Here is a 22,512-nt window from a genome sequence, read left to right on the forward strand (position 1 = left end):
CCTCCATGCTATCTCTCTGGCCCACCTGAGGAGCTTTTTGTGGGTGTTATACTTTATGCATGGGGCACAGAGGGCACACCCTTGGCTGGGCAAGGACAAGGGTGGGTGCAGGGCCCCATCCTGTAGACACTGTGGGGGCACCCAGCTCCTCAGGGCCAGTGTGTGGGTACGTTGCCTGGGAGATGTCCAGTCACTTAGCTTTGCTGAGCAGTTGGGCCGGGAAAGGTCAGTGGCAGCATTGTCACCTTCTTACCACAGCCTTGGAATTCTAGGCCCTCAGCCAGTCCCCGGCTGCAGCTAGGGGGTCCTTTCAGGGGGCTCATTAGATCCAGGAGTCAGGATGGGTTCTTGGCGGAGAGCAGGAAAGGGGCTGTAGTTGTCTTGTGAGCTGTTGTTGCCCAGTCTACTGGGTCCTGGGACCTGGGTCACTGGGGGGATGGGGCGAGACCTGAAGTGTGAATGGAAGAGGAAGCCTACCCTGTGGGGCACCCACATGTTTCCTTGGGTTCCCTGGGTATAGTTCTACCTCCCACCTGTGACCTGGCTTCAGCCCCCTGGAACACAGCATCATGTTACTTTTGGATCCTAAAGGAATGTGCAGCCTTTCAGGTTGGGGGTGCAGGCAGAAACTCTGGCTCTAACCCCCAGCCGAGCCTGCCCACCCCTGCCCTCCATGCTCTGTCTCTCACATAGCATAAGCCATGTCTAATCCTGACACCCACCAGGTTAGCCCCTGCACAGGGCCTGCGTGCCCATGTGGGATGTACCGTTCAGTGGGAGCTTTATCCCCTTTGGACCAGGGACCTGAGCTGCACTTGAGCCCTTTCTTCCGGCTCTGAACATCGCTCTGAACATTGTTGGCCCTGACAGTTCATGGTCTGGCTGACAGCCTAGTTTGTGTGGCAAGTACTGGGGAGGGGATACGCAGCTTTTGGCACCTATGCTGACTTCTTGCCCTCGCCAGGCCTTTGTTGACTCAGCTGTCCCATAACACTGGGTTCTGAGGCATCCTTTCCCCTTGAAGTGTCCCTTTTCCTGTCCTGTCCCTGTATCCACCAGCCCCAACTGTGCCTCTGGCCAGTAAGAATGGGTATCACCAAGCCCAGTGCTTGGTCACTGGGCTCCTCTAGGACTAGTGGCTGGCAGGGTTGGCTCTTAGAATGCCACATCTCTAAGCTCAGACCCTTATGCATTAGTGCATACCCTTAGGGTGCATAGTGCTTCCTCTTCTGCCCATGAAAGATAATTGAAAGCATATGGTGAGGAAAGAATTGGCCTGTCACTCCAGCTCTCTGGCCTCTTCGGCACCTGTTTCTGCTCCTCCAGCACTTGCTAGGGCACCCTGAGGCCAGAACTAAGGCAAGCCTGATTCTCCCCAAGTTCTGGGTCTTGGATGCCAGGCTCTTCCCATCCACCTCTATTCCTGATTTGCCATCGGACTTGTGGGCCACTCCCCAGGCACATGCTTAGGCTGCTTCCTGCCACATGGACGGATGCTGTCCTGTTCTAGGTCCATGTGGCTGTGCGTGTAGGCCAGACCACTGATCTGTAAACCAGTGTCCTCTTACACCCCCACTGCCTCAGCATCCTGGGTACCCAGCAATGTTGACTCTCTTCTCATGGGTCAGGGTGAGCAGGCATGGGCTAGGGGCAGCAGAGGGCTGGAAAGGTCTGAGCGTGACTCACAACAGCTCCATATGCTTATGGATCTCTGGTCCAGTACGAAATGGAATAAGCCAGGTCAGAGCTCTTGGCCCTGCAGGAAGAGAGCCAGTTGCTTCCGGCTAGCCTCAGATTCATAGCTTTTAATTTAGAATGTAATCAATGTGGCTTGTCTCCCGAGAGCCGGACGTTCCTTTAGGAAGTGAGCTGGAGGATCTATGTGTGCAGTGATGGGAGGAGGCCTAGGTGGCCTGGGACAGCCCCAGCTGTGCCTTGACCTTGCTCTGCTTTGCTTGTAGCCAGCAGGTGTCCCAGCCATGGAGGACTGCAACGTGCACTCGGCCGCCAGCATCCTGGCCTCTGTGAAGGAGCAGGAGGCCCGCTTCGAGCGTCTGACACGGGCACTGGAACAGGAACGGCGCAATGTGGCTCTCCAGCTGGAGCGCGCCCAGCAGCCCGGCATGGGCAGTGGTGGCCTGGGCAGTGGGCAGCCCCTGCCAATGGCCTGGCAGCAGCTAGTCCTGCAGGTAACAGTCAGGTGACCCCGGAAGGGTGGAGCTAGGCAGGTGGGGAGCCAAGCCTGGGTGCCTGCTGGGGCTTCCGGGAGTGGAGGAGAAGGGGACGCCAAGAGGTCTTGAGATATCCCTTGGGTAAGCAGAATCCAAGGGGGAAGGATACTGCCTGACCCTCAATAATACTTTCTTTTCACTCAAATGTGTCTTCAGGGCTCAGTGGTCAGCCTGAACTTGGTTTTGCCTTGGGGTTTCCTGACCCACATGTTCTCCTTCATGTACACCAATAGGGCAGCCCCAGAGTGAGGAAACGATAGGCTTTGTGTGCAGTTCAGGGGGGCCTGACAGCCTCCATTTTTCCTCTCATCACTGCTCTTCACTGGGACCCTGGATTTGAGCAGCCTGTCTTCTCTGTAGCCCCTGGTCTTATGCTGGGAAAGGATTCTTAAGAGCTGGACCACTGAAGAGATAGTTCTCACCCTCCTTGGCATGTCCTGGGGTCTCCAGGGGTAGTGGGAGCCCCTGGCTCTCAGCATGGTGGTACAGAGCTGGGAAAGGTAGAATTATTGAGGTTTGATTGTAGGGAATAGGCAGGGAAGACTCTTCCTGAGAGCTAAGGGAAGAGGAGATTTCTGGATGGGGGCCACCATATTATTTCCTCAGTACCTGTTCAGAACTGAGGACTGCCTAGAGAAATCCAGTGGCTCCTCAGTTCTCCAGCCTGGGTTCTTAGATAGAGGAACTCCTTATTCTGGCTGCTGCTCCTCCGCCTGCTCGGCATATTGATCTCCCTTTTTCCAGCCCTGCTGGCCACCTGCCCTCAGAAACCAGAGTAGCTGCAGCTCCTGGCCTCCCTGACCTGGCCCCTGGGTTTGTGGGGCCCAGTCCTTAAGGAAGAGGGACCTAGAAGATGCCACTCCTGAGCCTTGACACCCTCATTCACCACTAGGTCGTCAATGCACAGTCTGGCCTAGGGTCCGGTTCAGGATTCAGACCAATGACAACTGCAGAGGTGCAGCCTGTCTGCAGCCCTACCACTGGAGAGCCTCCTTTTTCCTGATACCCCAAGCTCATTCCTGATCCTGGGGTGTGATATTCCTATATGCTGAGCCAGTGCCTATAGGAAGTTGGGGTCGAGGCATGGTAGGTCTGGTTTTAAGAGTCACCCCCAGTGAGCCCCAAGCACTGCCCTGGTGGAGGTCTGCACCTGCACACTTTTTTGGGGGGAGGCAAAACAACCTTTCTGGTTCATATGAGGAGAACCAGTGACCCGGAAGCTACCCTCAGGTGCCAGGCACTCTCACCAGCCCTCCTGGAGGAGAGATCCTGGAGTTCTGGCTCTACCCAGAAGCTGTACCAAGAGATGTTTCCATAGCTGGGAGTGGTCTCTGGTCTGGAAAGCGCAGGCCTCCTGTCACCCTTTCCCAAACACTGCTGCAACCTCTTCTTTCTCAGATTTCCTTCCCTCCTTCTCTGCTCCCTCTCTCCCTCCCTCCCTCCCTCCCTTTTTTCCTTCCTGCCTCCCTCTCTCTCAACTGCCCTCCCTTTTTTCCATCTTTTTTTTCCTTTCTGTTTTTGGGTCATACCCAGCTGTGCTTAGGGATTACTCCTGGCTCTGTGCTTGGAGACCATATGTGATTCTGGGGATGGATCCTGGGTAGGCCATGCGCAAGGCAATTTCCTTCCTACTGTATTATCCCTCTAGCCTAGGAGAGGGTTTTCTTAAGCTGAGATGGGACAAGCCTGTATTCTGGACCCACAGGACTAATGGAGATAGCTGGAGGACAGGGAAAGGGGGCACCATGCCATGCAGACCAGGCATGGTCTATTTAGTGCCCAATTATTTAGTGCTTCCTAGATTCATCTCAGCAGAAGGGACCTGGTGACCCACCTGCCAAGCTGCATGGCTCCCTCAGGGTCAGCACAGGGGCCTGAAGCATGGAGGAGGGACGGCATGGTCTGGAGCTGAGGGAAAAGGATAGAGGTCAAAGACTGTCCCCACGGTTGGTGCTGCCATGCTTCCTTTGCCAGTGTACCTAGTCCTGATGGCCTCCACTGTATCCTATTGCAGAAAGGCTTTCTCCTCTGGATGCCTGGGCAGAGCAAGCCTGGCTCTCACAGTGTGGGGAGGGACACACGAAGGGACCTGGCCACCCTTGGGCTAGGCCAAGATTAGTACGTGGCTGGAGTAGTGATGGTTGGTGCAGTTAGGGAAAATACACAAACTGTTCAAATGTAGCACGCAGTCCAAGTACCTCTCTTTTGTGATTTAGTCCTCTACTCAACCCCAAGCCTTCATTTGGGGCAGTCATGGGTGGAAGACTATGGACCTGGTGACTCACTCTTGTGCAGGTCAGAAGCCTGAGGCTCAGGAGGAGAACAATAGACACTGATGTTCGAGCCACTGACCTCTCAGTGTGTGGTGGAAGAAAGACCCTGGGGGGAGGGGGCAGGCTCTTTTCTTTTTGGACCAGGGGCCCTCTTTGCCTCACTCACTAAACTTTCCTGACTGACTTAGTCTATCATCGCAGAGCCAGTATTCCTTGTATGTGGTCCAAAGAGTGTCTTGTCTTGGCATGGTGTGACCAAGAGGTGGCCCCACAGCCATCCCCATCACCTGTGTCTACCTGTCCCACCAGTTTAGATTCCATGGTGGGTGGGTGGGCATATTCCTAGGAGAAGCCCTAGTTAACCTTTCCCTCTACATACCACCACCAAACATCCCAAAGGAGAGAGGGTATAAGCCCCCCCCATGGCCTCAGAGGGGCTTGAGCCAGGGTCATCCAACAGTCCTGTCTTTTCTTTGTCACACCAGGTGATGCTCAGGGGTTGCTCCTGGCTATGCGCTTAGAAATCTCTCCTGGCTTGGGGGACCATATGGGACGCTGGGGATGGAACGCAGGTCTGTCCTGGGTCAGCTGCGTGCAAGGCAAGCGCCCTACCACTGCCACAGCTCTGGCCAGTCCTGACTTTTTTTGGGTCACACCCAGTAGTGCTCACGGCTTACTCCTGGCTCTGTGCTCAAAAATCACTCCTGGCAGGCTTGGGGGACCATATGGGATGCCGAGATTCGAACCACCATCCTTCTGCATGCAAGGCAAACACCCTACCTCTATGCTTTCTCTCCGGGCCCCACCAGTGCTGTCTTTTTTTTTTTTTTTTTTGTGGTTTTTGGGTCACACCCGGCAGTGCTCAGGGGTTATTCCTGGCTCCATGCTCAGAAATTGCTCCTGGCAGGCACAGGGGACCATATGGGACGCTGGGATTCGAACCGATGACCTTTTGCATGAAAGGCAAACGCCTTACCTCCATGCTATCTCTCCAGCCCCTTATAATTTTTTTTTTTTTGTTTTTGTTTTTTTGTTTTTTTTTTTTGGTTTTTTTTTTTGGTTTTTGGTCTTTGGTTTTTGGGTTACACCCGGCAGTGCTCAGGGGTTACTCCTGGCTCTAAGCTCAGAAATTGCTCCTGGCAGGCTCAGGGGACCATATGGGATGCTGGGATTTGAACCACCGACCTTCTGATTGCAAGGCAAACACCTTACCGCCATGCTATCTCTCTAGGCCAGTGCTGTCTTTTTAATACGCATGAGGAACCATGACCAAGTCAGTCTGTCTCTGTCTTTGGATAGGGGAAAAGACCCAAGCCAAAAGTGGGCCAGTGCAGTACTAATATTTCTTAGGGGGTGCTCAGGCGGGGTGGGGTGGAGGGAGTCTTTGGGCCTCTTGTGAGTATCCAGATGAGCAGGGCCAGACCTGGATAACCCCATCACCAACCAACTCAACAATCCCCACCCCTATTCCCCACTCCGGTTCTCAGGAAGGGGGCTCTCCAACTGAGAGTGGGTGGTGGCCTCGCACGATTCCCAGGGGCGCACAGGGGAAACTCCGGTCCCCCCCAAAAAAAGCCAGCTGGCGAATGATCTGAATTCCCGGGCTGGATCCTCTCTCTGCTGGCCTAAGTCGGGGATCGGGGCACCCCTGGAGCCCAGGGGCGGAGAGATGAAGCCAAGAGCGGGGCTCCACCCGCCTGCGCGCCAAAAGGGAATCCGGGGCGCCTGGAGTCTCCACCCACCCACCCACCCAGCCCGCGCGTGGAGGCGGTGTCTCGCCCGCCACTCCCCGCCCCGCCTGGGTGCGGCCCCGCCGATTGGCCGCTGGCCTGACCGTCCGCCCGCCCACGGGGGATCCAGTCCACGGAGCCGACCTGGAGCCGGAGGCCGAGGCTGGCTCCGGAGCCGAGCGCGCGCTGTCCGGGCTCTCTCCTGCACCGCCTGGCCCAGGCCCGCAGAACCTGGGGCCCGATGCCGGCCGAACTCAGACAGGTTGGGAAGCAACTTGGCCCCCCGGGCGAGGCTGGGTGGGCACCGGCCAGGGCAGGACAGGGCAGGGCAGGGCAAGGCAGGGCGCCGGCCTTCTCCCACCCCAACCATCTCCAGGACCCGCTTTTGTTTTGCGGAGCCGCGGGGCCGGGCTGGAGGCGGCTATTGTCTGCGCTCCAGGATTGCATCCTTTCTGGCTGGCCACTTCGGGCCGGGTCGGCCAGGCCAGCAAGGAGCAAGCGGACCGGGGGACTAGCTGGCTAGGCCCAGAGCCAGGACAGGTGCTGGTGCTGGTGCTGGTGGTGGTGGTGGGGAACCAGGCTGGGGTGCAAGGCTTGCCCCTGGTGGCCCCCTTTCTCTCTCTGTCTGCAAGAGCCAGGCAGACTGGATCAGGGAAGCCTGTCTCTAGGGTCTCCCCGACCCAGGGTGGGGGGCTCCGACTAACCTGGGACCTGCCTGGGACCTCCCAAAGTGGTCACAGAACCGCTGTGCACGTGAGCTGAGGGGTTGGGGGGTGCCCTGCCCACGTGCAGAGGAGGCAAGGAGGTCTCTGTGGTTGGAGTTCCCTTCCTTCCAGGTTGGGGTGGGTAGAATGGATGGGGAGCCTGGTGGGCTCCTGTGGCGCGCTTTGCACTTAGGGGGCAGGCCCCCTGGCACCCGGTTGGGGCTGACTGCCTGGAGCAGCAGCACTTGCCCTGGTTCCCCCACCCCTTGGAGAGACCCCGCCTCCCATGACCACCTGTCCTGCCTGCTCTGCTCTCTTCTGTGCCCACGCCCCCCCAGGGTCTGAATGCTGACACAGGGTCTCAGATGGGGGGGGGGTTGGGGGAGGGCTGTGTGTGTGTGTGTGTGTGTGTGTGTGTGTGTGTGTATGTGTGAGTGAGCCTGCCTTCTGGGCACCCCCTGTCCTTGGCCTCCCCGCCTCTCAGCATGGAAACACTGGCAGGTGGGTCCCTGCTGCAGAGGTTTGTCAGGGTCTGAGGGACAGGAGAGAGCTTCTAGGGGTCCAGGCTGGCTCCCCAGGGAGTGTTGGTAGAGGGGGGGTCCCATTACTCCTGTCCTCCACCTGCTCAAGGCTGGCGGCCAGTCATTCCATGCACTCTGGAGATTGCACTGGGATTGTGGCAGTTGGGTAAGGGGCCCCACTTAGCCAGCACCTGTGTATATATAAGCAGGTGATGCCATGGACATGATGGGATGCCTACCTATATGTTGGCTTTTCACCATAGGGACCATGGGTCCTCATCTTGTGAGTGCAGACAGCATGGATAGATGGGTCCTAGGGGACGCTCATCCAGATCCTGCTGCCCCCATGGCTTGTTTTCTCAGTCCATGTTCTCCATTGACCCTCCTGAATCTCAGGGCAAGCCTTTGCCCAAGCGCTGGACCATTTGCGTTTCCTCCACATGCCTTGGCTCTGGCCTTATAGTGGCTAGTCCCTGGTTTTGGCACTCAGGGTTCTGCCTATTTTCATATGAAGCAGATGAGCCTTGGGTATGAGCCGGGCACCTGTGCACCTGGGCACAGTTCTATGCCTTGGGATCCTCAAGAACTGCTGCAAAGGGGCCAGAGAAATAGCATGGAGGTAGGCCGTTTGCCTTGTATGCAGAAGGACAGTGGTTTGAATCCCGGCATCCCATATGGACCCCCGAGTCTACCAGGAGTGATTTCTGAGCGTAGAGTCAAGAGTAACCTCTGAGCGCTGCCAGTGTGACCCCCCCCAAAAAAAAAAACAAAACAAAAAAAGAACTGCAGCAAATGTTTGGATTCCCCTTTCTGAAGTGGACCAGGCTGACTCCCAGCTCAGAACCCTAGGCAAGGAGCTTGGAGAAAACCTGGGTTGGATAGCAGTCTCTGCAGACTGGACCTGAGGGCCATACATGGGAATAGGATGAGTTTAGACTCTAGATGAAGGCAGGCAGAGGCCCAATGGGGAGGTAGGGAAAGACTAGGTTGTAGGCTCATTGTGACATCTGGGCATAGAGGGGAGCTGGGGCTTTTTTCATGTGGATGGATTGACCTGCATGGTAGATAAAGGACACAGTTGTCTTCACTGACCCTTGAGGGTCCAGATACTCCGCGCCTACTGTGTTGGCTATTGGCCTCAGATCCCATATTTGAGCTCTTATCTGTCCCCACATTCCACCCACTGATGGTTCAGAGGCTCTGGTCATAGGTGGGTCCCTCCATGTTTAAGAACTATGGGCCCCATCTATTGCCAGTTCTCAGACAACCCAGAAGTCTGCATGTGAGAAGACAAGAGCCACGGCAGAGCTTCATCCCACATATGTGTCCCTAGGGAAAGTGGTGCTGAGTGGTGCATGAGAAGCACTCACAGAATGCCTAGACTCTTAGGGGACACACACACATGTGTATACATGCTTGGGGGCCAGGCATATCATACATGTGTGTGTGTTTAGGGCTCCATCTGCGGGCTCATGCCCAGTATGTAATGGACCAGGCTTCCCTGATCATTGGCTGACTCACACTACTGCCTGCCTGCATGGGTGAAGTCATGATCTGTTTTTAGCATCTTGAGGTCATTTGCCAGCAGGGCCTCTCAGGGCCTCGGGATCCCATTGCTGGGCTCCCTGGTCTGGTGTTAGCAGGTGGTGCTGTGGGGTGCTCTCCTTCTCCCCCCCCCTCACCAGCCTCCTAACTATACCGTCCCCCAGAATGCCAGGAGGAGAATCAGGGTGCTAGAGTAACCTTGAGCCTCTGCCCAACCAGGAGGGAAAGGGCTGTTTTTAGAGACTTCGTGACTGCCCACTGACACACTGACTCGCCTCCTGAGCAGCATGTGGAGCCCTCAGGCCAGCTCTGCCCCTGTCCCTTTCCTGTGCCTGCAGCTCTCAGGGTGCCTCAACCCCATTTTTGAGTGCTGACTAGCTAGCTCCCCATGGGGCCCAGGAGAGAGAGAGAGAGCTTGGTGCCCACACACACTTGTTCCCACAGTGGCCAAATATAGAGGTGACAGCTGACACCCCAGGAGTGATGATCTTGGGGAGCAGCCTTCCACTACAGGACCATCCTGGGTCCCCGGGCAGTACCTCAGCACTTCGCCACGAGTGGGTCAGTTCACTTCTCTGCCAGGGGATGGTGCTTGTCCATCCTGGGTGGTCCCCCAGCAGGCCTCCCACTTCCTTCTCAGGGCACACTGTAGGGCTAAGGCTGGCAACGCAGGGAGAGGTTTCCAGTTAGCAGTGAGTGAACTGCTGGTCAGTCTTTGCCTGCTTCATTTCCCTTTTTATGAAGTTGTCTGGTGTCTTCTAAAGTCTCACTGCCCCCTGCAGGGCTAATGGCAGGGAGGAGAGGGAGTGGAGGGAAGCCAGTAAGTGGGGAATGAGGTCCAGGACTGAGAGCTGAGGGCGGAGGTTGGGAAGACTGTGGGCATGCAGAGGCAGCATACTAGGATGCCACCGTGGATCAGGTGAGTCCCCTTGGCTCGAATTATTCTCTCTGATAGGAGACCAAGCTCTCAGGAGACTTGGCCCAGCAGAGAAATGTCAGTCCACGCCCACTTCTGAGTTTATGCAGACTGCAAAGAACTTGGGGATTTTCATCTCCTGAGCTCACTGAGCATTTGTAACTGAGCATTTCAGCCCCCTGAGGGCATTTAGCTGGCCTTGGGCACCATCGATTCTGGCAGCTGCCACTGTCATTAGCACTAGGTGAAATCATGAACCTGAGGCTTTTCCACACCCAAGTTTCTGGGGTGGGGCCTGGAGGAGGTGCACGGTGCTAGGAGGATCTAGCAAGCTGCTGAGCCATATTGGGAAAGGACCGAATTGGGCGCCATCTTGGCTTCCTAGAGCCACTGGCTTTATCTTCGCTTTGACAGGGCAGCCACGATTGCACTCTGAGACCAGGAACTCACATGCCAGTCTGCCTGCAGGGAGTGGGAGGGGCAGCATTCATGTGTCTTTGCCCCCCTCCTCCCCAGGGCTGAGACAGGTCTTGGGGTCACTGGGCTCCAGAGAGGGGAGGCACATTTCCCTTCACTGCAGACCAGTAGAGAGAGGCCTGGGCTTCTCACCAGGTTCTGCTCTCCTTGCCCAGGAGCAGAGCCCAGGCAGTGAGGCCTCGCTGGCCACGATGCCAGAGGCTCCCGAGGTGCTGGAGGAGACGGTGACAGTAGAGGAGGACCCCGGCACCCCCACGTCTCATGTGTCCATCGTCACTTCAGAAGATGGTACTACCCGGCGTACTGAGACGAAGGTAGGGCCGGGCTTGGGGTGGGGGTGCTATATCTTTTGGGGCCTTCCCATTTGCCATTGGGTGGTGACTGCTGGGCCCCTCAGACTGTCCGGCCCACTGGCTGCCCACTTGTCTGCCAGGTCACTAAGACCGTGAAGACGGTGACCACGCGAACAGTACGCCAGCTGCCCGTGGGCCCAGATGGCCTCCCCCTGCTGGACAGCGGACCCCCACTCGGCCCTTTCCCTGATGGCCCCCTGGACCGACACTTCCTGCTGCGTGGGGGTGTCCCAGCAGCCACGCTCTCCCGCGCCTACATCAGCAGTGGGGGCGGCTTCCCTGATGGGCCCGAGCCCCGTGAAGTGCCCAGCTACGGCAGCCTGTCCCGGGGCCTGGGCACTCGGCCCCAGCGTGGTGGTCCCCTAGGCCCAGGCCCCGGTGATGGCTGCTTCACGCTACCCGGCCGCCGTGAGCCCTTCCCTTCGGGTCCTGAGCCCGTGACTCCGGCCGGCCGCTCCCAGCCCGAGCGCTTCCAGGCGGAGCCCTACGGCCTGGAGGACGATACACGTAGCTTGGCTGCGGAGGACGAGGGGGGCCCGGAGCTGGAGTCTGACTATGGCACGGCCCCCAGGAGGCGGCCTGATTGTGGGCGGGGCCTTCGTGCCAGGTGAGCACCCTTACCTCCACTGCCTCCAGACAGCTGCACCTCTCACTTGCACCACAGTACCCCATGGGGAGCCAGGCTTCTCTTCCTCGAGCTTACATGGCCTCATCTTTCTCCTGGGCAGAACCTGAGATAGTGGGTTGAGGGACTGACTTGACGTTGTCTCCAGCCAGAGGCTCAAGCGTCCCTCTGAGTGTGGGGGGTCCCATGCCTTGAACATCTGGAATCCTGGTCCCCACCCTTCTCGGGTCTGCTCCCTCTGCCCTGGGTTTTTTCTTAGCCAAAGCTTGTGGTCACAGCCCAGACTGGGCTTGTAAGCCTGTGGCCAGGGGGGAGACACTTGACCCCTCCTAGGGGTGGGTTTGATGGAGACAGCCCTTTGTAGTGGGCTACCTGTCCCCTAGTAGGACAACTGGGTCTGCTAAGAAGATGGGACCCAGTCATGAATGCTTGTTCATGGATGCATAACGCAGAGCAGGGCACACCTGGTGAGGGCAGTGAATGCTCCCTGTTCAGGAAGGGTGGCATCGGCTGAGTGTGGCTCCTACTGCACGCTGGGGGTCAGGGAACAGGGCTACCAGTGCTTGGCCCTGTGGTCAGTCGGGATGGTGGGTAGGCCGGCAGCTCCTGAGAGCTGCTCACCTGCTTGCTCAACAGGGCCTACGAGGATGTGGCGGATGAAGGTGGCGAACTGATGGAGGAGCGGCCCCCTTTCCCAGCCGTGACAGCACCCCTGGCCCAGCCAGAGAGGGGCAGCCTGGGCAGCCTAGACCGCATGGTACGGCGCTCGCCTTCGGTTGACAGTGCCCGCAAGGAGCCGCGATGGCGGGATCCTGAGCTGCCCGAGGTCCTTGCCATGCTGCGGCACCCTGTGGACCCCGTAAAGGCCAATGCAGCTGCCTACTTGCAGCACCTGTGCTTTGAAAACGAGGGCATCAAGCGGCGTGTGCGGCAGCTGCGGGGGCTGCCGTTGCTCGTGGCCCTCCTGGACCACCCGCGGGCCGAGGTGCGGCGCCGGGCGTGCGGGGCACTGCGGAACCTTTCCTTCGGCCGGGACACGGACAACAAAGCGGCCATCCGGGACTGCGGGGGTGTTCCTGCCCTGGTGCGCCTGCTGCGGGCCGCCCGGGACAGCGAGGTTCGGGAGCTTGTCACAGGTGAGTGGTGCCCCTGGGAAGGGACGTCTCTGGGGCCTTCACTGCCAAGGAAGATGCCTTGTTCTGTAGCAGCTCCCTAGTCTGGACTCTCCCACCATGATAGGATGGGCACTGGGTCCTCATCCCCACCACAGCTGTTCACCCAAATAGAGCAGTGGTGAGGATTGTACCCTGGTGAACCCAGACAGCCAAGCAGTGTCATGTGATTAAGGCTAAGTGGAAGGTGTGATGGTGTCTCCCTAGTTGTGACCAGCCCTAATGGCCCTTTGTCCCTCCCAGGCAAGAGAAACTCCTGCACATTCAGCCCTTCCCATGTTCCCCAGCCTCTTGGGGGCTCTATCCCTGCTGGGTAGTGCCAGTAGGCAGAACCCATTCATGTCAGGGCTAGCCATTACCTGCAGCCTTTTGGTGCCAGCTGCGGCACCACGCCTGTGGTCAGCAGGATTTGTCCGTGTGCCTTGCAGGCACCCTCTGGAACCTATCATCCTATGAACCCCTGAAGATGGTCATCATTGATCATGGCCTGCAGACTTTGACCCATGAGGTCATCGTGCCCCACTCGGGCTGGGAGCGCGAGCCCAACGAGGACTCGAAGCCGCGGGATGCTGAGTGGACTACTGTCTTTAAGAACACATCCGGCTGCTTGAGGTGGGCCAGAGCCATTCTCCTAGCCACGGGGGGGCTGCACCTGGAGGCTGGAGCTCAGCGCTGGCATCTACATGCACCTGGGCCCTGATCTTGCACAACCAGAGAATAGTGAAGATCCACCCAAGAGTGGGGTGGGATGGGCTGTTCCTCATCCTCAGTGGGCACTGTGGGCAGGCCTGCCACCTTGTTGAGTGGGGGTCCCTCTTTCCTTCCCTGCAGCCCAGATCTCACTCCCATCACGGTGTGCGCTGGGGCCTCTCCTCTCTGCCTCAGATACTTCATCTCACCTCACTGTGACTTTGGCCCTCCCAGAGATAATTCTGGATCTTCAATTTCCTTTTGACCTCTTGGGATACCATGTTTTCCAAGCCCCACTGGGTGGGGGAGGGGACCAACCTTGTGTCTGCTGTATCCACCCCTGACCCCTTCCAGCTTAGCAAGAGCCCAGGGTAACCTAGTACTCAGAGTAACCCAGATGTGGTTCCTAGAGATCCAGCCCCACTGTTCCATCTGCTGTGTGTTGTCAGGCTAGTGCCCTCCACCCACGTTCCTGGCAGGGCTGTGCAATGAAGACAGGATCCAGGGCTGGAGTGGGGGTCACCAGGCATGTTTTTGGCACCCAGGAATGTGAGCTCTGATGGTGCAGAGGCCCGGCGGCGACTCCGGGAGTGCGAAGGCTTGGTGGATGCGCTGCTGCATGCCCTGCAGTCTGCTGTGGGCAGGAAGGACACGGACAATAAGGTGGTGGGCAAGAACGGGCAGAAGTCCTCCAGGGTCCTAAGCTATCTGGGTGGCACTGGGGGGAGGGTGTGCTGGTCTGGGGGCAACAAGCACTACGATATGGATGAGCCACCATGGCCCAGGTCCGGAGTATGTTTAGTGATGTCCTTTTCTTCTCTGGGCCTCTTGGCAGTTTTTGTCAAGACCAAAAGTCCTGGTCTCTGCCCCCGAGCCTCTGGTGCCCACTGGCCACATCGTCTTTCCTGGGTGGGTCAGCAGCCCCAGGCCCACGTGGCTCTTGCCCACCAGCTCCCCTCTCCCCACAGTCGGTGGAGAATTGCGTGTGCATCATGCGGAACCTGTCCTACCACGTGCACAAGGAGGTGCCGGGGGCTGACAGGTACCAGGAGTCGGAACCCGGGCCCCCAGGGGGCACTGTGGGCTCCCATCGCCGGAGGCGGGAAGATGCTGGCTGCTTTGGTGGCAAGAAGGTCAAAGGTGTGTGGTCGGGACTGGGGTAGTGCTGTAGGAGTCCTTCCTCCCCCAGGCCAGAGGCTCTCTGTGCCCAAACTCCTCCCCATCATCCACAGCCAGGTGGGCCACAGCTCCCAGGCCCCACCTTCTCTGTCTGCTGTGTGGGGCCCCAAGAGGGAACTTGGTGCTAGCCATGCTGGCTCCTGGAAGGTTCTTCAAGCCCCAGGTTAGGGATCCACGTAGATGTTACTCTGCCAGCTGCTGGCAAGGGTGTCTGCAGAGCTGGAAGCCCTGGGCAGCTCCCCCACTGGCCTTCACGTGTGTCTCTTACACCTGGAGGTGGAGGTGGAGCCTGTGCGTGGCTTTCCTGTCCTGCTCGAGGCTCTTGGGCCCCAGCTCTAGTTGGGGTGAGGTTCCACAACCCATCTGCTCAGCCCAGGTGTACACTGGGGAGTCAAGATCCCCAGGAGGGCAGGAGGGGTGCTGCCCACTCAGGCTCATCTCCTCTCTCCTCTGCTTCCTCCGGCTGTCCCAGAGGAGTGGTTCCACCAAGGTGAGTCCCTGTTTGCCCTGCTGCCCAGGCCTGGCCCAGGGCCCAGGCAGCTGTCTCCATGGCAACCAATGGGTTTGCCAGCCTCACTGCCCCACCCCATCCTAGCCCTGTCTCCAGGCAGCGATCTCCATGACAACTGTGACAGGAATTTCAGCCCCTGGCTGGCCCCCTGTCACCTTGGAATGGCTGTCCAGCAGGCTAGTCTTGGAGCTGGGGCTGAGCACAGGCTGGGTAGCATCTAGTCTATGGAGCTGGGGCTGAGCACAGGCTGGGTAGCATCTAGTCTATGGTATGGCTATCCCTACGTTTACTCGTGAGCTGTGCCCTTCCAGGGAAACTGGGTGCTGTGTGGCCCAGGCAGAATAGCAACACAAAGATCCCACAAACTGGACACAAGCCCTAGGTCTCTGAATCCTTCCGAAGGCAGAGATACACCCTGAAACAGGAGAGTTGGGAGGCAGTGAGACCCCAGAGGATATGTGCAGAGACAGCTGGGGGTCAGGAGGTGCTAAGGCTTGGGCTAGGCCTAATAGTGTAGTCTGACCCTGGAGAGGGAAGCTTTCATTCGGTGGTGCTCAGGGATTACTCCTGGGTCTGCACACAGGAATCACTCCTGGCAATGCTGGGGGATCGTATGGGATACTGGAGGTTGACTGTGGGCAAGGCAAATGCCCTACATACTGTATTATCATCTCTCTGGCTCTTGTGCTCAAATGGTTATTTTCAGTCCTGTAGTAATGTGCCATAAAGCCTATTCTACTTACCCATCTCCTCTTGTCCAGCTGCCTAGTCTGGGCTCTTGATGACTTAGTTCTCATGCTGGGCAGCCTTAAGGAGACTGTGGGGGGCTGGCTGTGTAGCTTCCAGACAAGCAGAGGGATGAATCCTGGCTCCCTCAGTCTCCGCTGTGACACTCCCTTTTTGGGGCCTCTTAGTGTTCACTAGTGGGCCTGGGGGCTCTGAGCAGGAAAAGGATCTTGCCTGCCTTCCTGATGCAGGATCCTGCTCATCCTCCACTGCCTTCTGTTCCAGGAAAGAAGGATGGTGAGATGGACCGGAACTTCGACACGTTGGATTTGCCCAAGCGAACCGAGGCCGCCAAAGGTGAGAAGGTGGAGTCAGCAAGGCTGCTCAACCAGTGAGACAGTGCCACCACGCAGACCAAAGGCCTTCCAGTGGGCACACTGAGGCTCATAGATGTGGGTGCCCAGGACAACTGGCTAGTGGAGGGGGGGGCACCAGCTTAGAGTATTTGGGATTGGGATCAGTGCTGCATGTCACTTCAGACAGGATAGGTACAGAACCACAGAGAGAGGGGCTCTGGGGAATCTCATAGCATGTGGGTGACTTATGGGGACTGAAGTGTTGTGCACAGCGAAGGATAGGCAGTCACATATCACATCTGTGTCAGCCGAGAAAGGCAGAGTCAGCCAGCTAGGCTTGGAAGCCAAGGGGACACAGTCAGGCCAGGATGCCAGACGGGTCTTGCCCTCCTATCTCCTTGTTATGTGCCTGTTCTATTCTAGCTCAAGGGACTCTGCTGTGAGTCATAGCCCACCCCACAAACTCACATCCTCCCAGTGGAATTCAAGGGCCCAGTCCTGGAGGTGGGGGGGAAGCTTGCCTGGTGGGAGACCCTGAATGGGGTGGAGGGAAACACCTATAGTCAGCCATAGGTACAGGTACAGCCATAGGTGCAGGCTGACTTTGGAACAACGTGTGATCACTCTGCTGCCCACTGATGAGGGATAGGAGAGGTAGAGATTCTTAGATGGTGCCCAGGTCCTCCTGCCAGGACTATTGGTCACTGCCGAGAAGAGGGCTCACCCTGCTGCCCAAGAGGGTGGATCTTGTTGCTGTGGGAGGGCCCTGGCCACACTGTCCCTGTTAGGCATGGGGAGACCAGCCCAGTTGCTAGGACTGTGGAATCTCTCCCCATCCCACTCCTGTGGGGCTGCCAGGCATATCCAACCCATTTTTTCTGGCAGCACAATTAGGAAAGAGTGACCCCAACTAAACCTGCCATATCTGTAAGGAACCTGTTTGTTCTTCTGTGAAATGGGAGTGTTTTCCCTCTTTGGTAGCCTTAAGGGGTAAATACTTCCCTTGTTGTTGTTTTTTGTTTTGTTTTTTGTCTTTTTGGTTTGTGGGTCACACCCGGTGACGCTCAGGGGTCACTCCTGGATATGCGCTCAGAAATCGCTCCTGGCTTGGGGGATCATATGGGAGCCCAGGGGATTGAACCGTGGTGCATCCTAGGCTAGCTTGGGCAAGGCAGATGTCTAACTTCTAGCACCACTGCTAGGCACTGTGAGAGCCACTTCTGGTGATGCTCTATGAACTATATGATGCCAAGGATGAAGTACAGAACTCCCATGTGTAAAATAAATGTTCCGGTGGTTGGAATCATCTCCTTGGCCCACAGGGCAAATGCCTTGATGTCCAACCTTCCCTGCAGAAGCACTGACCAGAGGGGGAAAGAGGGAGTGAGGGGGGGACTTCCTTGCATGGTGTGTGACCATGGGTGGCGGTATCCTGTGCTTAGGCTTTGAGCTGCTGTACCAGCCTGAGGTGGTACGTCTCTACCTCTCTCTCCTCACCGAGAGCCGAAACTTCAACACTTTGGAGGCTGCGGCGGGAGCCCTACAGAACCTCAGTGCTGGCAACTGGATGGTGAGAAGCCAGGACTGGCCCAGGCCTTATGCAGGCTGGAGGCTGGGGCTGGTGGGCAGGGGAGAGACCTAGCACCTCCCCAGCATCCTGGGGGGAAAGGCGGGCAGGTGGCCCAGCTGGAGGGAGAGGGAGTGGTCAAGGCCGAGGTAGGAGAGTGGCTGACCCTGTGTGTGTCTTCCACAGTGGGCCACGTACATTCGCGCCACTGTGCGCAAAGAGCGTGGCCTACCTGTGCTGGTGGAATTGCTGCAGTCAGAAACTGACAAGGTGGTCCGCGCCGTGGCCATCGCCCTGCGCAACCTCTCCCTGGACCGTCGCAATAAAGACCTCATTGGTGAGGATGCCGTGTCTGATCCTGAATGGGGAAGTGGGAGCAGTGGCTTGGGGGTCATCACTAGTGGGTCTTCTATGAAGGAACCAGGCTGTTCCTTCCTCACTAGCCCTGTCTTCAAGAGTTCAGTCTTGGGGGCCGGAGAGATAGCATGGAGGTAGAGCATTTGCTTTGCATGCAGAAGGACAGTGGTTCGAATCCCGGCATCCCAAATGGTCCCCCAAGCCAGCCAGGAGCGATTTCTCAGCATAGAGCCAGGAGTAGCCCCTGAGACCTGCCGGGTGTGACCCAAAAACCAAAAAAAGAAAAAAAGAGTTCAGTCTTGGAGCCGGAGCAGTGGCACAAACAGTTGGGCATTTGCCTTGCACGTGCTGACCTAGGATGGACCGCAGTTCGATCCCCTGTGTCCCATATGGTCCCCCGTGCCAGGAGCAATTTCTGATTACATAGCCAAGAGAAATCCCTGAGTGTCACCGGGTGAGGCCCAAAAAAAGAAGAGTTCAGTCTTCCTGAAGCCTTTGAGAGAGTGGCCAACTCCCCAAAGAGCTGCAGGGTCCTCTTGTTATTCTAGCCAGGATCCTGCCCCTTCCTGCTGCAAGGGAAGGGCAGAGATGGGTCCTAAACTACACCCTATCCTGCCCCTCAGGAAGCTACGCAATGACAGAGCTGGTACGAAATGTGCGGAATGCACAAGCCCCAGCACGGCCCGGGGTCCGCCTTGAGGAGGACACGGTCGTCGCGGTGCTGAATACCATCCATGAGATTGTGTCAGACAGCCTGGACAACGCGCGCTCGCTCCTGCAGGCCCGTGGTGTCCCTGCGCTAGTGGCCCTGGGTGGTGCCAGGTGCCTGGGGCCTAGCTTGTGGGTGGAACCATCAGAGGGCAGGTCCCTGGTGGGCGGAATTTGGGAGTGTGGGGCCATGGTGGGCAGGACCTGGGAGGTGGAACCATGTGAGTGGAGTGATGGAGGAAAGAGCTAGAGCCTGGTACTGCCGTTCCCTGACCATATCCTTTCTGCCCACGCAGTCAATCTGTGCGGGAGGCCAAGGCCGCATCCCACGTGTTGCAAACTGTGTGGAGTTACAAGGAGCTTCGAGGTGCCCTGCAAAGGGACGGCTGGACCAAGGCACGCTTCCAGGTGGCCTTCCTTGGCTTCTTTTCTCCTGGCTGGGGTCCCCGTGGGAGCATTCTTGACACACACACACCCCATCTCTTTTTGTACCCTCCACCACCCTCCTCTTTCCTTCCTCTAGTCCACTGCTGCTAACAACAAGGGACCCAAGGGAATGTCGAGTCCAGGAGGTTTTGATGATAGCACGCTGCCTCTGGTGGACAAGAGCCTTGGTGAGTGGGATAAGGCCTGAACCCCATCACAGAGGTACCTCTGGCCAGCTAGGGACGCTCGGTAGTGAGGGGTAGGAGAGAAGGTTGGCAGCTTCCCAAGAATATAGGGGATCTCTTTCCCACGAATGTTTCTGGCCATGCTGGTGCCAGACTGGGGAGGGGATGCCAGAAGGCAGAGGGTACAAAGTTGTTGGTGACATTCAGGGCCCCTGAGGCTGGGTGGGCTGTGGCGTGCGCACTTATCCTACCCCGCATGTCCCCCACTGTAACCAGCTGGTTTGCACCCAGCTGATGCCCACCTTGTGCATTATGCCTGGCAGATGGTGAGAAGCCTGGGAGCCGGGACGCCATCCCCATGGAGGCCCTTGGCCCTGGTGAGTGCAGGCGGACACGAGGCTGCTGGGTCCCCACAGGGAGCAGCAGGGGTATACAGCCGCCAAGCTGTTTTGTTGTGTTGGCTCTAACATGGTTTTCCGAGGAGACGCTGGCAGGACCAGAAATATTTGTTCCAGGATTGCTCGGGGTGAGGGGCGGACTGCCAGATCCAGTGCCCAGCTCGGGTGTCTGGTCTATCCTCTGCATGGTGTTGTGAGGGCTGGGAGGAGACCTGGCATGGTCCTCTAGTCTCTGATCCCCTGAGTCTGCGTGAAAAGGGACATCTGTCCCTTAGAGCTCCCGCTCCTCCCTCCCACAGACGGTTATTCCACAGTGGACCGGCGGGAGCGGAAAGCCCGAGGCAATGAACTTGTGGGGGCAGCTTCTGAGAAGGAGCCCCTGAAAGTAAGTGACTGTGCAGGTGGTCAGCAGGGAGGCACGTCTGGGCTTCCTGGATTCAGGCTGGATGCTGGGTTTGGTCGGGATCCAGGGGTCCTCCCTGATTGGGACAGCTGGGACAGGAGACCAGGCCCAGGGCTAGTGGTTTGGCCCTGGGAATCTCATGTCAGAGTCAGCTCAAGGATGTGTTGTGTGGTTTGCAGCCCATTCCCACTGCAGTAGATGAGGGGACGTGGCACAGGGCCCACTGCCTGGCACACTGCACAGGGTGAGGGCTTCCGAGTAAGCACATCCACACCCTTTGCTGCATGTGTGTGTGGGCAAGGATCTACATAGTCCTCCTCCCTCCAGAGTGCCTCCTGGCACCTGCTCTGTGCCATGCCCTGGCTTTGGGCACAGGCTGCTGTGCTTCCATACTTCTCACCGCAGTGGCTAGGTCCCCCTTCTCTCAGATCTGCCCTCATATCCACCCACCCTCTTCATGACCATCGTGGTCCCTGACCCCAGCTTCCCCACTAATCTGTTCTCTTCTGCCCTGAATGCCATCCTGTCCCTTCCACCAACCGCCTGATGTAGCTGGAGCCCAGCAGGAAGGCCCCTCCTCCTGGGCCCAACAGGCCCTCGGTCCGGCTGGTGGACGCCGTGGGGGACGCCAAGCCTCATCCTGTTGACTCCTGGGTCTAGCTTGCACGCCTGGTACGTTCTTGTGTCTGCTTTTCTATCCTGTGAGCCAGGGACACCTCATTCATTTCTGCTGGCTGCACATGTTCTGTCCTTGCAAATTCAGCTGCCCAAATGCTTACCTTGGTGAAGGGTGGACCAAGATCAGAGAGGAGGGAGCCTCTGTGACCTGCAGCCCTGGCTAACCCCTCTCCAGGCTTTGTGCTGCCAGGAAGCCCTTTACCTCTCTCTCCCCACTCTTCCCCAAACTCTGCAAGTGCCCCAAGCACAGGGCCCCCACATGCCAGCAACTTGGTCCACCCTGACTCTAACACTTTTGTGCTCACCTTCATCTGCTTTGCTTTTGGTGCCAGCCACCGAGCCAACCATCCCCTCTCACCCCCTCAGGGCCCAGGCTCAGCCAGCTGTTCTTAGGGACCCAACTCCCGGGAAGGAAACTCCAGCCCTGCCTGCAGACCCTGCCATGGTGCTCGGAGCCCCCAAGAGGCAGGGGTTGGCAGTGTCTCGCGGATCCAGGCTGACTTTCTGAACCAGCCTCCTTCCTCCCTTCCTTGCCCTTCTCCCCTGCCGTCCCCAGGCTGTGCTGCCCTTGGATTTGGTGCTGGGAGCTAGTGAGAGGGAGGAGATGGGTGGGTGGGGCCCGGGGAAGCCACTGGAGAGAATTTGTGACTGGCTTTGGGGCCTGTGGGAGAACTGGTGGCAGGCAGCCAGGCAGGGCAGGGAATTGCTGCTCAGGACCTCAAGTCCTACCCTGATGACAGAGACCAGGGGTGTAGTGCTGTTCCAGGGGGCCAGCCTGGACATGGGAGTCAGGTTGTGCTTGGGTTCCCCCCACTCTGGGATGCGTGGAGCTCCATCAGTGGGGGCTCCCCTGAAAGACTGCCCAGGGCTGCTGCGGCCTAGTTACCCCTCTGGGGGTATGGTGGCAGCAGTGGGGAGACTGCTGTTCAGTGCCTGCTGTTTAAGACTTAGAAACAGAAGAAAAACACTGACAAAAAGCATTAAAGACAAAACCAAAAGACAACTGTATTGGTAAACATCTCAATTTTTGTAAGAAAACTTAAAAATTAAAAAAACAACAAAGGAACTTTTGTCTCGTGTGCTTGTCTCCTGTGCCTCAGCTGTCTTAATGGCTCTTCCTTATGTGGGTGGGCAGAGGTGCCCCGCGGGATCGTTGCAGTGTCCTGTGGGCGCTCAGCACCCAGTCTCGGTTCCCCTTTCTAAAGAGAAGGCTCGTTCCTGGATCAGAAGGGTCCAAAACTACATTTCTGGCACCTTGGACCCCAGCTGAGATCTGTGGGAGCCTCTGAGGTGTGGTCAGAACATTAACCACTTAGATGCTTGAGCAATAATAGCACAGCGGTAGTGTGTTTGCCTTGCACACGGCCACTGACATCCCTGGCATCCCATATGGTCCCTTGAGCCTGCCAGGAGCGATTTCTGAGAGCAGAGCCAGGAGTGATGCTGGGTATGGGCCCCTCCCCAGATAAAGCCCAAACCACTTAGAGGGGCGTGGTATAGAAGGCCACTGTGAGGGTTGGGGGGCAGCTCTGACTTTAGGGAGCTGCTCACTGGCTCTGCTTCATCACTTGCCAGTTAGATGACTGCTGGAGGCTCACTCTTCTGGAAACAAGATGGACGGCAGGTCACCTGGCCCCTGCAGGGGTCCTGAGAGTATCCACACTTGGCAAGACTGCATGTGCCAACCTCAGCTTCCTCACCTCATCTGAGGGGCTGCCCAGCCCACCCCATTCTGCCTTCCCCAGATGAACTGCTGCTGGCAGGCTCATCCCATCATCCAG

General features: G+C 57.6%; 1 protein-coding gene across 4 annotated transcripts; it reads left to right on the plus strand.

The window, feature by feature from the left end:
* Positions 1–1,965: 1,965 nt before the first annotated feature.
* ARVCF (ARVCF delta catenin family member) lies at positions 1,966–21,797 on the plus strand. Of its 4 annotated transcripts, none has more exons than XM_049764595.1 (18): positions 1,966–2,189; positions 10,553–10,711; positions 10,831–11,357; positions 12,012–12,511; positions 12,976–13,159; positions 13,783–13,900; positions 14,206–14,377; positions 14,889–14,906; positions 15,939–16,010; positions 17,452–17,579; positions 17,763–17,913; positions 18,557–18,755; positions 18,938–19,049; positions 19,165–19,255; positions 19,576–19,629; positions 19,950–20,035; positions 20,606–20,725; positions 21,098–21,797. In XM_049764595.1, exons 1-17 carry the CDS (start codon positions 1,980–1,982, stop codon positions 20,711–20,713), a joined length of 2,889 nt encoding a protein of 962 aa, XP_049620552.1. In that variant the 5' UTR covers positions 1,966–1,979; the 3' UTR covers positions 20,714–20,725; positions 21,098–21,797. The 4 variants fall into 4 exon arrangements, with proteins under 4 accessions (XP_049620552.1, XP_049620553.1, XP_049620554.1 ...); XM_049764597.1 differs by lacking the exon at positions 1,966–2,189 and adding an exon at positions 6,390–6,496; XM_049764596.1 differs by lacking the exon at positions 14,889–14,906.
* The last annotated feature ends 715 nt before the right edge of the window (positions 21,798–22,512 follow it).

The sequence above is a fragment of the Suncus etruscus genome, chromosome 17, assembly GCF_024139225.1.
Source record: "Suncus etruscus isolate mSunEtr1 chromosome 17, mSunEtr1.pri.cur, whole genome shotgun sequence".
NCBI lineage: Eukaryota > Metazoa > Chordata > Mammalia > Eulipotyphla > Soricidae > Suncus > Suncus etruscus.

Bases quoted from the DNA above. Each gene is read 5' to 3' on its own strand.
- ARVCF (XM_049764595.1), top strand. From the start codon at position 1,980: ATGGAGGACTGCAACGTGCACTCGGCCGCCAGCATCCTGGCCTCTGTG. The intron at 10,712-10,830 runs GTAGGGCCGGGC...CTTGTCTGCCAG, and splicing joins CCCGGCGTACTGAGACGAAG to GTCACTAAGACCGTGAAGAC. The intron at 19,256-19,575 runs GTGAGTGGGATA...TATGCCTGGCAG, and splicing joins TCTGGTGGACAAGAGCCTTG to ATGGTGAGAAGCCTGGGAGC.